General features: G+C 37.5%; 1 protein-coding gene across 2 annotated transcripts; it reads right to left on the bottom strand.

Annotated features, from left to right (window-relative positions):
- Positions 1-3327: 3327 nt before the first annotated feature.
- LOC127496961 (free fatty acid receptor 2) lies at positions 3328-17163 on the bottom strand. Of its 2 annotated transcripts, none has more exons than XM_051864993.1 (2): positions 17042-17163; positions 3328-6562 (listed from the first exon to the last, which is right to left on the bottom strand). In XM_051864993.1, exons 1-2 carry the CDS (start codon positions 17100-17102, stop codon positions 5523-5525), a joined length of 1101 nt encoding a protein of 366 aa, XP_051720953.1. In that variant the 5' UTR covers positions 17103-17163; the 3' UTR covers positions 3328-5522. The 2 variants fall into 2 exon arrangements, with proteins under 2 accessions (XP_051720953.1, XP_051720954.1); XM_051864994.1 differs by lacking the exon at positions 17042-17163 and adding an exon at positions 9161-13809.
- Between the last annotated feature and the right edge of the window lie 298 nt (positions 17164-17461).

Genomic DNA, 17461 nt, shown 5'->3' with positions numbered 1-17461 from the left:
GTGTGTGTGTGTGTGTGTGTGTGTGTGTGTGTGTGTGTGTGTATCCGGTGTAGACACAACATTATACTTTTGTAATGCTGATATCACATTCACGGAGTGCAGTAAGATAAAAACGTTATGTCAGTTTATTTCACGGTAACTGTATATTGTAGTCATTTGCGGAAGGGGGGTGATGACTCATCTCTTCAGCTCCTGAGAAACCTTCACACACTCAGGCCTTGATTTTCTTTAGAAGCAAAACCCAGTGAAGTGACTGGATGCTTGAATATTCTTAAAATTGCAGTCATTTCCTGGGCCGAGTGTATTTATTACTGCAGGTGGGCAGGTAATGGTGGTGATGGTAGGTGCGAGAAAATGGAAATCATTTATATGATTTACAGTGGTTAGATCCTGAAATAAAGTTGACAGCATTATAAATCTTGTGCGATGTAGAAACATTAAGAAAATTAGATGTCTTAAACAGAACTGGTGTAGAATGAGATTCAAGATAAGTTCAGTTAAATCAGATGCATATAGAAAACTTTTTGTGTATGTAAAATTAGGTGTTTGAAACTTTTTATAACTTCAAGATGTGCAATCATGCAATTATGTTCTAGAGCCAGACTGATGAAAATCATTGTAGAAAGAAAGTTCTTAGGAACATATTCATGAACTTCTGTAACATTTTACAATAAGGTTTTATTTGCTAACATTAGTTAACTGCATGTTACTTGAAATTCCTGTGCAATTCTTGTGCAGTTCTCAAGAATTTACTTAAAGGATTCGTTCACTTTCAAATGAAAATTAGCCCAAGCTTTACTCACCCTCAAGCCATCCTAGGTGTATATGACTTTCTTGTTTCTGATGAAGACAATCGGAGTAATATTAATAAATATCCTGATGCATCCAAGCTTTATAGTGGCAGTATGAGTATGAGCTGAAGAAAGTGTCTCCGTCCACATCCATCCACCATAAACATATTCCACACGGCTCTGGAGGGTTAATAAAGGCCGTCTGAAGCGAAGCGACGCGTTTGTGTAAAAAAATATATCCAAATTTAACAAGTTATGAAGTAAATCCACCAAACTGCCTTCCGTACTCAAATTACGGAAAAAAAAAAAAATGGAACTGGCGTTGCGTCAGTTCTGTGAGTTGAATAGGGAAGGTGTAGGAAGTACAGCGTAAGTTTTTTGAAGAATATGGGAAGGTGGTCTGGCTGAAGCTGGATATATTACGTCATAACTTGTTAAATATGGATTTTTTTTTATTTTTTTTTTTACACAAACGCTTCAGATGGCCTTTATTAACCCTCCAGAGCCACGTGGAATATGTTTATGATGGATGGATGTGGTATTACAGGGGGGAGAGTGGGGTAAGATGAGCCATTTTTTACTTATGTGGTCCTCAAGATAAGGGAAAATGAGGCAGAAGTACAATGAAAGTATTTAAAGTAATTTCAGGATGTTTCCTATCATTTTAAATGATCAGAATAGTTCTATGACAAAGGGTTTCTAAAAATATGGCTTCTTATAAAAAAAGTGTTCCTCTGGCTCAATTTACCCCAGGTTAGGGGTAAGTTGAGCCGAGTCAGTAGGTGGGTGTAAACTGACCATCTAACTGAATCTGAATCAAACCCATGTGAAATTTTAAAGATAATGTACCTATTTTTTAAAACTAATTTAATAATCAAATTTCCTTTTACAAATATACTTTGTAAAAATATTTTACAAATATTTCTTTTTTTAAAGCTAAATTAAACAACATAAATCCAACCAAATGAAGTTGAATTTTCAGTATCTTTAATTGTTTGCATTTCTGAAACAATATGTTGAGTTGTAACCTTCCCATAAACAGACTAAACAGAGAGTTTGTTGAGTAAAATTAAATAAAAACTAAATAAGAATGAATAAATGTCACTGAAACTAATAAACATTTTAGTCAAAAGGTTCTTGGCATGGTAGGTTTTCTGCAATGTCGACCATGTTAGGCCATTAGAGACTACAGGTGGAAAGATAAATATAATTAAACATCCTCTGGTTCGTATCAGAGAAGGATTTGATGTACTTGTACACTGTTCCTATCAAATAAACTCGAAAATAGAGATAAACTAAACCAGTTGGGTAATATTGACACCAGTTTATACTTCAGATTTAACTTAAATTCAGTGCCTTATGGTGGGGTAAGTTAAAACGCTGGCTCAATTTACCCCACAGCATTTGGCTCACTTTGCCCCATAGCTGCCATTTTAGGAAAAGGGTGGGTCAACTTACCCACTGGCTCATCTTACCCCACTCTCCCCTACAACAAATTCAAAACTTTACACTGTTAAATTAATATATTTGAACCCTTTTTTAAGTAGAAAGCACCTCACAATCATTTTTTAAGTGTATGAAATGTTTAATGACATTAACCGTCATATCAGAATTTACTTGTTAGATTATAAAGTATGTAATATGTGTTGCTAATGTTATGTTATAATGCTATTTGAAACAACCCAATAAATGCATTAAACATCTTACACTGGATTTAAGACAAGTTGGAGGTTATTCTAACTTTAAGACGGTATGATTTCTTTTAGGAGTTTTAGGAAAAAAAGGACATTTTTATTTACACATTTAGCGGATGGAATTAAGAAAATAAGAAAATAGCAGTTATGGATATTTTTTTTAGGAATATTTATTGAATCTGACCCCTGATTTATTGTACAGGAGACATACAAAAGTTGAAGAAGAACAAATAACTAGATTTGTTCAAATCTCTAAAAGGGCTTCAAACCTTTGACAGACTCTCAAAATGTGTTTGAATATTTCTTCTGTTGTGAAATAATCAGTAGGCTACGCACAGAAATTCTGCTCACAATTTCCATGACTGTACATTTGTTCGTGGAGACTGACATAGTTTTGAATGCGTTGGCCTGAATGAGCTCTAATATGGGCCAGAATTTATGTCGACAGTCAAACATCTGGCTATTGTGAAACTAACTGAACTGAAAAGAGAGGAAATACACCAGATCACTTGTGTATATGTGATGAGTCAAACATCCTTTCACCTCGCTCTTTATTACTACAGAATTCGCCTCCACACTCTAGCAGTAACTGTTTATATCAACATGTTTCCTCCATAAGGAACTAAGCCAAACATTCGAGTGTTTTCCACACATGCTCCTGGATCTGTACATACAGTACACTCCTGCCCTGCTCGGCAGTCAAAGACAATAACCCTTTGCAAATATTTGTCGGGTTTATAACAGAGACACAAGATTAGTGGTTAATAGTTATTACGGACCGAGAGGAAATATGCCATAAACTTTTTATGACATATCCCAGGATGAAGAAAGACTCCAGATGATTTAAACCTTCTGGCACAGTCGTGCTCTAATACAGTGTTTTATTTAATGACACTTCTTACAGGTTCTTTAGAGGACCTGGCTTTCATCAATATGTACAATAAATACGTTTACATTTTTATTTACATATATAAATAATGCATTTAAAGGTGAAGTGTGTACATTTTGTGCCACTAGTGGCGCCAAGTGGAATTGCAAAAACAATAAAAATGCTTTCAAACAAACCACTTTATTTTGATGGTCCAGACATTCTACTACTAGTAACTTTGCAACTCCATGTCAGCTAACTCTCATTATAGTATGAAGGCCCGTTCACACCAAGACGATAACTATAAAGATAACTAGCCTATATTTGCGTCCACACCAACGAACGATAATGTCTGTTTATTCTAACATGCTTTTGCTGTTCTTGTTGCATTTACACAGCTTTAACCAGCAGATGTCCTCAGCGTGCTATGAGTGAATAGCTAGGGCAATCGATCTAATCTAACAGTAAATTTAGCTGACAGGGTCAATATTTTATAGGCTAGTTGAATAAAAACAACGGCTAGTATTTCTCACTGCAACTTCAAAGGAAGCTAGACGCGAAACTAGCGCTGGATACCTGAGGTAATTTTATTTCACACTGTTTGCTAGTCTGGCATAATGATCTCATAGTTAATACTTCTCACCATTTATTCAGAGGATATGACAGATTGTTTTCCACATATCCATTTTCTTTAAAGTATCCTTGAAAAGGGGGTTTAACTTGTCAAACAGTGGTGGCTTTTTCTGGACCTCGACGATTACCTTTTCCGCAGTGTCGTCCGCCATTTTAAATGCGCGAGCCCTTAAATTAGAATGGATTCTGAGTGGCTGTCAGTGTTTTATAGTTCGACAGCTGTGAAAAAATCATTCTGAAACCGATTCCAATGATATCGTTTCTCTATATCGTTATAGCTGTGGTGTGGACAGTGCTATTCTTTTATATATAGAACGATTTTTAAAACTTTATTTTTAGTTATGGTTCTTGGTGTGAACCTTTAGTGGACTGTCTGCTTAATATATGCTAACACTTTATTTTTATGCTCCCCAGCGGTCATTCTACTAACTATAAGTAACTTCGCAAGTAGGCCTACATGCCATTCTTAGTAGTACATTCTACTAACCTGAACCCTAACCTGTCTCTAATGAGAGTTAGTTGACATGTAGATGCAAAGTTGCTTAGTAGAATGTCTATCGAAAGTGTAACCACATGCTTTCTTGTTTTGAAAGCACCACAAAATCAGTCTTAATCTATAAACTGGCTTATTTTGACATCAAAATGAAGACACACTTCAGCATTACATCAATTGGGAATAGGCTAACTGTACAGAGCTTGATTTCTTCATTTCTACATTCTTAGAAGAAAAGGTTCTATCAGGTACTTCATATAACCTTTTAGGGGTTGATTTTATGGATTTAATTTTAATTAATTAATTTTGCTAATTAAATTTTATGAATTAATCAGCTCATACACATACTTGAAATAACCCATTAAACATGAAAGTATTATGCAGTCATTTCTCCTTATATCAAACCAAGGGTCTTTAAAATTGAGCCAAGATTGAACCCGAGGGTTCTGTTTAGATCCCCACTGAACTTTGAACAAGAGTGTGTCACTTCTTTCATCATTCATGTCTGTGGTGTATGTTTTGCCACTTCCTGGACACTAAAAAATGAAGAAGTCTCTATCATGCACTTTTGATCAAACACGTACACAAACCATCAGAAAACCGCATTGTCAGTTCCAGATAAGCATTGTCCTCAAAAGTGAAATCCCTTCACATAGCTACATGATTGTGTTTGAGTGCTTTTCTGTTGACCTTCATATGGCTGGCAATTGTGGCTCCTTTATCCCAGTGATCAATGTCCTCGTACTGCTTTCTGTTTATATTAAATAAAGTCAATGATGACAAGTTTGTTATTAGAATCGACTCACATCATGGATGAATAAACACTCTATACAAAGAAAAGTTTATCCTCTGTTTGCCAACACTCAATTCAGTCCCTATATGTACACACAAGTTTCACCACGTGTTTTCCCTTTTCTTACTAGATAACACTCAGCACGTGAATTGTGTTGTTTTGGCATTCCGCGTCGCCTCCGTCGTCTTACAAGGAAGTAGAACAGCACTGCTGTACAAAAATAATTCTCTGGCCTAAATAAAACTGTTGGTCAAAGTGCATTTGTGACTTCCTGTTGTTTCGGGAGGCTGTTTTTCTCCGTTTCAGGAGGTTCCTTCTTGGAGCTCCATAGGATTTGTGGGCATTGGCACCATTTAAATCTACCCCAAATGCCCCTCAACATTGCGCTAAGTGTGTTTCTAACAGCCGCAGAGGTGAAGTAAAAAATAAATGGGTCCAAGCAGGCATTGAACGTGCTGAGAAGAAGGGCTTTGTCTCTCCAAGCTGGGCTTTTCTTTGTTATGAAGCCAACCACATGGGAGACGTTGTAGGGTCCAAAACAGAGCGCAAACACAACCAACGTCCCCAAAGCCAATCCGATCGCTCTCAACTTTCTCCGCCGGCCGATGTTCGGCAGCCTTGAGAGGATGCGGATGAAGTTTATGTAGCAGAAGCTGCAAATAAGGAAGGGAATGCAGAAGAGAACCACGCACAACTCCAAACGCACAGGCAGGAGGATCTCGAGCTGAGCGTCGGTGAATCCCTCGTAGCAGACGTTGCGGGATGGCTGTACCGTCCCGGACGGGTTGTAGTAAGGCACGATGTAGACGATGCTGAGGTGAAGGATGGAAAACACCCACATGAAGATGCTGGCGAACACGGCGTATATGGGTCTTCTCCTCAGAGAGTGCTGGATCGGGAACGCCACGCCAAGATAGCGCTCCACGCTCACCGCGGTCAAGACAAAGGTGCTGTTGTAGATGGTCATGTAGAAGACAAAGCCAGACAGCGGACACAGAAAGTAGTGAAGATTCCATACCATATTATTGGCCACTTCTTGCATTTTAAAGGGCAAGAAGATGAGGAAGAGCAAGTCTGACATGGTGAGGTTGAGAAGGAGGATGTCGATGGGAGCCGGCTTCCTCCAAACCTTGCGGCTGAGCGTGTAGAAGGCCAAGACATTGGCCGGGAAGCCGGTGATGAAGGTGAAGATGTAGACGGTGAGACACAGATGATAATCACAGACTTGCATGGTTGCTCTGTTCCATACAGTCCACGGGAGAAGGAGGCCTCCGTATGGATGTTTTAGTCCTGGAAAGTTTGAAGTCGTGTCAAATTTATTTGTATTTGTATTTCACAATACGCATTGTTTCAAAGCAGCTTTACAGAAAATCATGACATTAATGTTTATAATATCATAACACCTTCATACCTTATAGTCATATTAAGCAGATTAGAGCTGGGTGATAATATAGTTTACATTTACCGATGATACAAGTAATCAAGCAGCTGAGTAATCAATTTGCTATATATTGACTTATGCAAGTATACTGCACGTATGCTGATTCATTTGTGTAATGGACGTAGGCCGGTAAGAGCTGTGCATGTAAAAATCACTCCCTTGATCTCAAGAGGCGCTCTAGCGACTAACACTAGAGACTATGGACCTTGTTAGAGCGCCTGACACCCATGCCGGCGGACCAGGGTTCGAGTCCCGCTAAGAGCGGAGGGTTCGAACAGGAGGGGTTACATTTGGTCATATTTGTATATACAACTTTATATATAGGCCTAGCTGGGTGATAATTAGGGTTGCAAAATTACAGGAATTTTCAAAGTTGGAAACTTTCCACTAAAATTGATGAGAATTAATGGGAATAGACTGGAAATTTGCAAAACTGCAGGTTAACCTAGTACAGGGAACTTAAATGTAGTTGGGAAAAAAAGCAACTTGCATCATAATCTTGGTTAAAACAACCAGATTTAATGCATTTTAACTTTTTGGGGGGTGGGTCATATGGAATGTGTTTAATTTATTCAACATCCATGTTTATTTGTTTTATTTGTTCAATGAAAGAAACGATTAAAGATACTCACAAATAAATTAAAGTCAAAAATGTAATTGTTTAAATTTGTATTAATTTGCATGTATGTCTGCTTATGACCAAACAAAATGTTTATATTTATGTTTGTATATGATACAGTTTGTATAATTTAAAAAACAAACAAACCCCCAATTAATTCCCTTTAATTCCTTTAATTTAATTCCCCAGCTTAACTTCCCATGGAAAGTTTCTGGAAGGTTTCCGGAAATTTTCCGCCCCTTTGCAACCCTAGCAATAATATAGTTAGATTTAGCGATGATACAATCAGTCAAGCAGTTGAGACTTTGCTATATATCACAGAAATTGAGATTTACTGTATTATATATCGCCCTACACAAGTGCATATATACACTGCCAGGCCAAAAAAAAAAAAAAAGTCGCTGTTAGGATTTAAATAGACAAATACTTAAGAGTCTATGACTAGATCATTATTGCTGTGATTGTTACGTTTCTAGCGTGTTATATGTTTGGGAACTGTTCTATTAACCCTTATTAATGGAGTGTGTAGCTTTTCATTTCTTAAACAACCATGTAGGAACTTGACGTATCATGGCCATATTCCAGGAAGGCAAAGCCAAAATTGATGCACCTCTTGATGGAAATAAATGTTGTGATGTTATCTCCATCAAGAGGTGCATCAATTTTTGGTCAAGATCTTGACAATGCAAGAGGTGAGCACTCTGTAAAGTCTCCTCCAGCACATCCCAAAGACTTTCAATGAATTTAAGGTCAGGACTCAGAGGTGCCAATTCATGTGTGAAAATGATTCTTCATGAATCATTCTCTTACAATTTGAGCCTGATGAATCCTTGACATTGTCATCCTGGAATATGGCTATGATGTGTCTTCCTTCATGGTTGTTGAAAAGCTACACACTCCATCAATCAGGGTTAAATTAGGTTACCAAACATATAACATGCTAGAAATATAATAATCACTGCAATAATGATCCAGTCATAGACTCTTAAGTATTTGCCTATTCAAATCCAAACAGCAACTTTTTTTTGGGCCGGGCAGAATGTGCTGAGTGATAATACAGTATACCAGGCAGTTGAAATCTACTATGCAGTAAATAGTGCTTTATGTGAGTGCACTGTATGTATGTGGATAAAGTTTGATATAATATATATCCAAATTTATATAAAGATCTGTGGGATAATGCAGTTATAGTCCGTAACATAGATCATGGGTGTCTAATCCTGCTCCTGTAGGACCAATATCCTGTAGAGTTTAGCTCCAACACACTCGCCTGCAAGTTTCCAGTAATCCTTAAGACTTTTATTAGCATGTTCAGGTGTGTTTAATTAGGATCACAAAACAGTGTACCTCCAGGAGCAAGATTGGACACCCAGACGTAGATCAAACAGAGCTCACTGTGTCGGTATAAGAACTGTAAAACAATAACTAGGCTTCATAAAACTATAGTATATGATGACCAGGCCCAAAAGGAATCTGCGCCCACAGAAAACTCAGCCGAAAGATCAGCAAACCCCATTATGTCCTTGCATAAATATTTTGCTGAATATTATGATTTAAAAGTGTAGCTCTCTTGGCTCGGTTTAACATGTTTTACTATGTTTAAATTACATTGCATTACACAGATTTCCTAAAGATTATCCTCCCAAATAACGACACACTGTTACCAGAATTAGAAGTTATTACTGGAAAACGTCTACAGGAAGTATTCAAACATTCAGTGCTTCATGAAGAAGGAAAAACAGGGTTACGCAAGCATCAAAAAGTGACAGTCACGCAATAAGGGAACAACTCAAACGATCCCTGCTCTTAGACAAAAAGACAAACTCACCCCGGAGCACAGTAGACCTCTCGGCTGTGCTTCTGTATTGACTCTCTCTTGCTTTTCAATAGAGACTAGGGTATATATGCTGACAACTTCCGTACCAGCTGTTTGCTTTCCATTTTCAATATTGAACACTGATAAGGGAAAATTAATAAATGAGAATGAGGACTGCATCCAACCCAGTGTGCTCCTCACGCACAAGTCTCTAGCGCTCATGTGAGCAAGTCTATGTAGACTTATCGGGATTTATACTCCTTCAGGGTGTGTGGGAGATGTGTTTAAAGATGATGGGTGTGCACTTGCATACGTGAGTGTCACTGGGAGGGTAATGAATCATTCTGGCCTCTCTAACGCTCAGCATCACTGCTATAGACTCTCAAAGATTACCATGTGACTGCATTTACAATCTCAGTACATCCCCAGAAATTGAATTGTGTTTTTAAAAAGATAAGGCTGGGAATAATGCTGTATCTAAAGTTGGATGTGGGATATTCCTGCCTGAAATCTGATTTCTGGTCTTAAAGTCAGACATTCTTAAAAATAAAAGTTTGTATTGGTTCCATTAAGAACATTTCAACATTCATGGAAGCTTTCCAAAATGTTCTTCACACTAAGAAAAACGGTTCTTTTAAGAATTTGTTCACTGAAAGGTTCTTTTGGGAACCTGGTTCTTCTACACTCTTAAAAATAAAGGTTTCAAAAGGGGTTTTTCTCAGAGATGCCATAGAAGAACTGTTTTTGGTTGCCCAAAGGATCTTTCAGAAAACAGTTCTTAAAAGAACCTTTTTTTTTTCATAGTGTGAAGAGCATTTTAATGATCTAAAGAACTTTTTTTCCACTATAAAGAACTTTTTGTGCAATGTAAAGGTCCCAAGAATAGTAAAGATTCTTCATGGAACCATAGATACCAATAAAGAGTCATACAGTTAAGTTATTTTTATTTATACAGTGCCTTTCTGTATATACGCTCTTAGAAAAAAAAAGGTTATAGAACCTTAAAAGGTTCTTTCAGGCACTTCATATAACCTTTTATGGGTTCCAAAAAAAAAAGAAAAAGAAATAGCTTGTTAAACATGAAAGTATTATGCAATCACTTAAAGTGATCACCTTGAATCAAAATGTAAGTTTTTTTAGCTTTTAGTATGAATATGTTAGCCTTAAGGTTATGAATAAGCTGGTGTGTTCTAAAACAATGACAAAATTCGCATTTGCTGTAATTTAAAGTGATATAGAGGAGATTAGGAGGATAAACGGTTAGAGATTAGGATGAAACAGAGGTTTTACTGAGTTTAACGGCTTTGGCCGAGCTGTAATATAAACGAAACGCTATTGGCTATTTTAAAAAAGGGGCGGGGCTGTTCGATATATCGCCCTGTCTTCATGTTTCAGTTGAAATTACGTCAACACTTTGAAAATGCTGCACGTTCCAAGACACTTCAGCGGGCCTTTCACGTCTCCCTTACACAGTTTGACAGCAGTAAAAATCACAATAAACAAGTTTACGTTACGAACGAATAATTTGTAGAGATCTGAGAGAAGCAGCAGCCATGATGAACAGCTGTTTTGTACGGAGGCATCTGATGACCAAAGTACACTGGAATTCGTGAATGGAAAAAATCAAGTGAGCCCAGAGCAGTTTGTGTTCAGATTGCGTGTTTTTAGCGAACCGTACCATAAGATGAAATCGAACCGTACTCAGACCATCTCCCGAGATGGTCTCGGTTTGGTTCGTTTTTGAGGGGTCTGAGATCGTTTGGAGTGTTCACATATGGGCCAAAAATCACACGAACCACGCTCAGACCCCTGAAAAGGACCAAGTGTGAAAACACCCTAAGACATTTCTCCTTATATAGAACCTTTTTGGAATAAAGCGTTCTTTAAAATTAAGTCAAGAGCCCTAGGATTCTATTTAGAACCCCACTGAGTGTATGTTGCTTCAAATCAGCAATACAGCTTTGCAGATGTCCGATTGTCAACAAAGTCATCTCCTAGCAGCAAAACTTTGATACATAAACGATGTTATTCAATGCAAGCATTTATTCTACAGGTGTGCGATTATCACCAGAGGATCATTTACAGTCTCTGCAAACGTTTGCTATAAACTGCTTTTATTATCGTCGGCTTTGACCGTTTGGGGTAGTTTTATTGCTTAAACATGATCGTTTATCATATGCTATGTCAGTCTCCCTGGGTGCCGCCATGTTTGCATGATTTCATACTTTGCCATCTTGGTAAAAGCGTTTTCTGTGAGAGTTGGAAGCGTTCAGTGGCCCTTTTTTTTCCCCAAGTAGGAATTTAGAAATCTCAGTTGTCCAGGTTGAATGGAATACAAAAGAAGTTCGCTATCAACAAGTCTTTCAAGTCTATTCTTTATGCAGCAGATAAAATCATGGAAAATCCCTGTTGTCATGGAACCCCCCACAAGTAGGAAATTCAGTCATTTCACAATGACGTGCACTTTACTACAGATAAAAATGTTGCGTTTCATAGTAAAAAGTTTGATTGCGTAATGATCTGAAAAACTCACTAGTTCCCTTATTCATTGTTAGCTATATTGGGAAGGAATGAGCAAAACTGAGTCAGCTAAAGTAAATATAGCTTATCCCAGCTGTTCAGCTATGACAATGAGCATCATCATCATTCATCCCTAATGCATTGATAAAATCATCAAAAAAACATAATTTGATTAGACACATGAATGGTGTCAATATGTGAATCATCCACTAAATTATCATTATTAAATTTAAAAGAGGTAGAAACATAAGTGTTTCCCTCTGCTGACTTACACGCAACACCATTACTGATGCAAAATATTTGAAATTTATTAACACAAGGAAGCAGGGCTCAACCAGTTCAAGGAATGGAAACAAAAAACAGAGACGAACGAAATTTTAAAAGGAACATACAAACGAAATTCTCAGCAGTGAATGAGAGACTTTTTTTGTGTTTCCATTTGCACAAATAGCAAAAGAAAAACTCCACAATAGTGTTTTCATAAATTTCAAAAAGAGGAAAAAAATATAGAGCGATTGATAACGGCAGTCAGAAGAGAGAAAGATGTCATTTTTACTGGCGCTTCCATAGCCGCTGTATTAGACACACCCTCACAGCAGCGTTATCTTTTTTTTTTTTTGTAATTTGATGCAACGGTAATATAATACTAAGTATAGAGTTATAAATGTACATACATTTTTTAAAAAAAAATGAAAATATAAAAAACTTTGCAGGATTTACGATATTGATGACCGGTAAAAACGCATCATCACAGTCTGTGAAAAGGGTCTATTTAAAATTGCCATTGACCTGTTAATAGCGCTATTTTATCGTTCTGTTTAATATTTTAATTCGGCAGCCAACCAATCATGAATAGAGTACCTCAGGGATGACGTGTTTTTAAAGGCCAACCCGGAAGTTAGCGGCGCATGGGTTCCCTCGATCGAAAGCCTATGCATTTTTCCCATAGGCTTTTGGAAAATCGCAAAAAATAAGCTCTGTGTTTAACAAAGGGTTATGACACTTACACGTTTTGTCTATTAAGATAATCTTTACAAGTGAACACAATATTTGTACATTTTGAAGCCTAAATAAAGTCGTCAGATATAAAAAGCTAACAGTAGGCTATAAACGGACTACAGCACACCATGGTCGCGGATCAACGTCACCACCTTCCTTAAACTTTATTTAAAAAACAACTTTATTTAAAAACATGCTCGCTGATTATGATCTGCGCTGTGTATGAATACTTATCCACTTTTTCATGAGAAATGCTGTCCAAATGTCCTGTTTGTCATGATGACGTCTAAAGTCCCCGCCAAAGGAAGTAGTCCCTTTTAGCAATTTGTTAGCAACCGCCGTTTTTAAGACACAATAAAGGTTTAAAAAAATCACAAGGGGGTTATAACTGGTGTGTTTTATGTCATAGATCAAACGTGAAAATATTTAGAGGCTTTGTTAACCACAGAATTTTTCAGGTGATTTAGCAAAAACCCATTCAAAAAACCCATTGACTTCAGGGCGATGGAACTAAAATGCTAACTCGCTTCCGGGTTTTGCCTACAAAAACACGTCATCCCTGAGGTACTCTATAGCAGTGAATGAGAGACTTCGATAAATATTTTTTTTTTTTTTCTGTTTCCATTTGCACAAATAGCAAAAGAAAAACTCCATAGTAGTGTTTTCATAAATTTCAAAAAGAGGAAAAAAATATAGAGCGATTGATAACGGCAGTCAGAAGAGAGAAAGATGTCATTTTTACCGGCGAAACATCCTCACAGCAGCATTAACTTAAAAAAAAATGTTTTATTTTTTTTTGTAATTTGATGCAATGGTAATATAATGTGTCGTTATATTAGCATTTTTACCACAATCAAGCTCAAATGAAGTTAAGAAGTGCTTCACCACAAGCGAATGCTGGAGATTTGTGTTTTATCATCGTCATTAACGGCCACGTCTGAGGCAGTAACTGCATCGCATTAAGTTTTTATCAACTTGCAGGTTACAAAGGTTATTGTAGCTATAAGTTTTTACTGGTGGTTTAATATATTTGGCCAAAAGCTTGTGTTACAATAGACGAAGTGTTACGCACATGACTAGACGGCAAATAATACCAAGACACTCCGCTCCTCAAACAGAACATTAGCCTTTACAAACATGGTGTTTTGAATAAAGAAAACGCTGTACCTAATCAAAGAACCAGTTTTTATATACGCTTGCACTGCAAACAAGCAGAGACGGTCTCCAAAATGTCCACTTCATTCACGATTGAGGCGGGTGGAGATTCTGTATGAGGTTTTGTCGACAGTTTGAGGATCCGAGTTATGAGGGGAAACTCACAAGCTCTAGACTAGGATAAAAGCTAATTTAGTAAGTTCTATTCTGGCTCTGGTATAAAGTATACGGTATAGGTTAAAAAAATAACGTTATTATTAACCGGTATCAAGGCTCGAAATTGCAACCATTTTAGTCGCATATGCTCCCTAAATTTAATGCGTGCGACCTCAAAATATATTCAGGCATGAACACGGGTCAGGGGTGAAAAAGGTGAGAAGGATATTACCCCTCTAGGGGGGTAATAGAAAGAAAAAATTAAATATTCCATATTTTAAAGCATCAATCTGATGCATTTTGAGATGCTTTTTTTGCCAACCTGGGGAGAGCTGGAGAAACTTGACTTCAGCCATGAGTCAAAAATTATTATGGCCTCCTTACTAAGTATTATGAAGGGGGATCGAGCGGGAATCTTTATTGGTGTCAATTTTCAGTCTCTTTTTAATGATAGGCTTTACGCATCTGTCAATCAACCCCACTTGCTATTTGGGGGAAGAACCTAGCGCTATAATTGGTCGAACTCTTCTTCTTTTGCTGTTGCTTGATTTGAGGACTGTGCGTGCACAGAGGCGTCACCAGGTTGACAAATTAACTTTGAAGTCAAAATGCGTATCCGCTACACAAATTGCGTACAGGTTGGCAGGTCTGCTTATTGATAGAACGGTGGACCACTTTACCTTCTGCCTTGTCAGTCGCCTCACCTCAAAATCTACCTCCTCATAAACGGTAGCGTTAGCTAATAATTTTCCACCGGAGCTTTAGCTAGCTGGCTAACGTTGCGTTCTCTCCTGCTGTGTTCAGTGACTCAATTCATCAAGCTGTAGCTAACGTTAGCTAAGTCTATGTCAACAGAGCTCCTGGGTAACTTAACTTGGATATACCAGAAAATATTAAAATTATTGAAACCATCACTCACCAAATTCAGTCAGGTAAATCGCCGAGGCCAGGCGTGCTTTCAGCTTCTGATGGTGGTCTGCACTGGTGATGCAAGGCCCTTTGCGTTAATATTTCCATGCACTCGCGCTCCCTTCTGGCACGCGCACCTGTTCGCAATTCACTGAATCGCAGTTCACTGAATCTCGCGCTCCCTTCTGGCACGCGCACCTGTTCGCAATTCACTGAATCGCAGTTCACTGAATCTCGCGCTCCCTTCTGGCACGCGCACCTGTTCGCAGTTCACTGAATATGAGTACCCCCCCCCCCCCAAAAAAAAATTTCTCATCGAATCTACACGATTCACGTAGGTCACCTATTTTGGTTTCAAAACGGCGAATTTCGCCGAAGGTGAGGGTTTTTCATGTATGTATATTTGGGATGTGTGCGAGTGCAAATAATCGTTGAGGTCCGACCTGTTTTAATTTCTCTGCAAAACGTTCCCTATTTACTATGTGCCTGCTGTTAGCTGATGCAGTTACCGGTCCACCGTTCTATCACATAACCAATTACACTTCATCTGTATGTTCTTAAGTTTAAAGCAGACTTTAAGCTGGTTAATATAGCCGTCAATCTTCCTTTCACTGCATTCCGGTGTCACGTGACCGAGAGCTACCTAGCGCGCAAAAATGTAAAGAGCTGAAGAAAGAAGATGAAAAGAACAGTTACAGCAGGGCTCCACATTAACACTTGAACGCTTAAAAAAAAAAAAAAAACTAGGGAGTCACCAAAACGCGAGGATGACTCTGATTTTATTACATTTAATGTAAGTGGCGATCGAAATAATAGGGTAATATATAATGTATATGTACTGAAGGTAACAGGGTTCTCAAGCAATATTCTCACCAGTTTAATATCATATTGACTTTTTTTATTCTGTTTCAGCAGCGAAAATAGTTCCAAACAAAGATCACAGCAGAACCATCGCGCATCTCACAGATGTTTTCAGTGTTTCATTACACCATGTTTTCATTACTGAATGATTCAGCTTTTTGAACGAATCGTTTGAGTCAAAGATTCAATGACCCTTTCATAAAGAACTGCCTTATTCTTGAATGAATCAGCCGTTTGAACGAATGGTTTAAATGAATGACTCAATGAGACGGTCACCTGCCGCCACCTACTGCTGTTTAGTTTTATGTTTGAAAGTATCATTCTTTCCAACATTTCTTATTTGCATATTCATTTTTTTAAACAAACTCATAACATCATTTAATGCAGTTTTAATTTTTCGGTGTAAATGATTTAATTTAATTGGTAACAGCCTCATAGTGTCTTACTATAGAATTTATTGATCAAATTTAGGAATTTAAAATGAAAGATGAAGCATACATTTAATAAGATTTTTTTTAAAAAAAAGCCCTTTATAAAAGGTAAAAAAAAAAAAAAAATGCCCTCGGGGTAAATATCACAAATATGCAGATTTAAATATGTCAAAACTGATAGAAAACTGGTGAGAATATTGCTTCAGAATATTCATAAATCCATTTTTTTCCCCGGGCAAGTAAATATATATATATAGTTGTGGTGCTCCTAAATTTTTGCTGGTGCTCCTAACTTTTTGAAGTTGGGAGCACCAGTGCTACCAAGTAAAAAAGTTAATTTCGAGCCCTGGTTATTATTCTAATCAATTTCCGAACGCATGAACAGAAACTTTAAAAAACTGATTCTGCTCAGAGTGAACAGATTGAATTTTTTTTTGTTTTGAAACCCTGCAAAGAAGTCAACAGAACTTCAAAAGGGGTTAAGGCCAACATAACAAACAAAACATTTACTAACTCCCAAAAACAATCTACATAAAGTAACAAAATAAAAATAAAAAGAACTACTGAAAAATACAGGTAAAAAAAAAAGAAAAAAAAAAAAAAAAAGAAAATGGCAACCACCTCCCTACAGCTTCCAAATAGAAAATAAACAAAGTAAAAATTAACTTGCACAAAATTACTCACAAGTTTGGGTTAAATAGATCTACATACAAGATTATTTAAGGATATTACATCACATTAACCATATCATTATTATTTAAACAGCAAAAAGCCTGAAACAGATACATTTCTATATTTTAATTGCAGAATAAATGACAAAAATTACTTACAAATTTTTTGATTTGTTCTTTTGTAAACATACCTTCGTAAACCCTGGGTCGACGCGGGACGCTGCCTCCACACATCACATACGCACTCCACATTTTGGCCAGTTTCACGGGATTGCTTCTGCTCTCCTTTTCCTCGGGCAGCTCCTTGTGCTTTACTCTGTCACCCCCTCCCACTTCGGCACCAAAGGATAAGTGGTCTGCCTATCAAAAAAAAGTTATTTGCATGCCAAAAAAGAGAAAGATGGATGATAATGGCACTGTACAATATAGATCAAGTTAATCACATATTAAAAAAGCAGTTGTCGTCATAGGAAAGAGACAAGGAATGCTGTGACGAGGGTGGCCGACTAAAGCCTGCTGACTCTCATGAATAATAGCGACAGCCCTGCACATGCCTGATACACGTCTACTGACAATGACATACCAGCGAGCAGCCGAGTGTGAATGCCTTT

Source organism: Ctenopharyngodon idella, chromosome 16, assembly GCF_019924925.1.
Source record: "Ctenopharyngodon idella isolate HZGC_01 chromosome 16, HZGC01, whole genome shotgun sequence".
NCBI lineage: Eukaryota > Metazoa > Chordata > Actinopteri > Cypriniformes > Xenocyprididae > Ctenopharyngodon > Ctenopharyngodon idella.
Note: the sequence above shows the minus strand (reverse complement) of the source record. Positions and strands in the feature narration are given on the sequence as shown.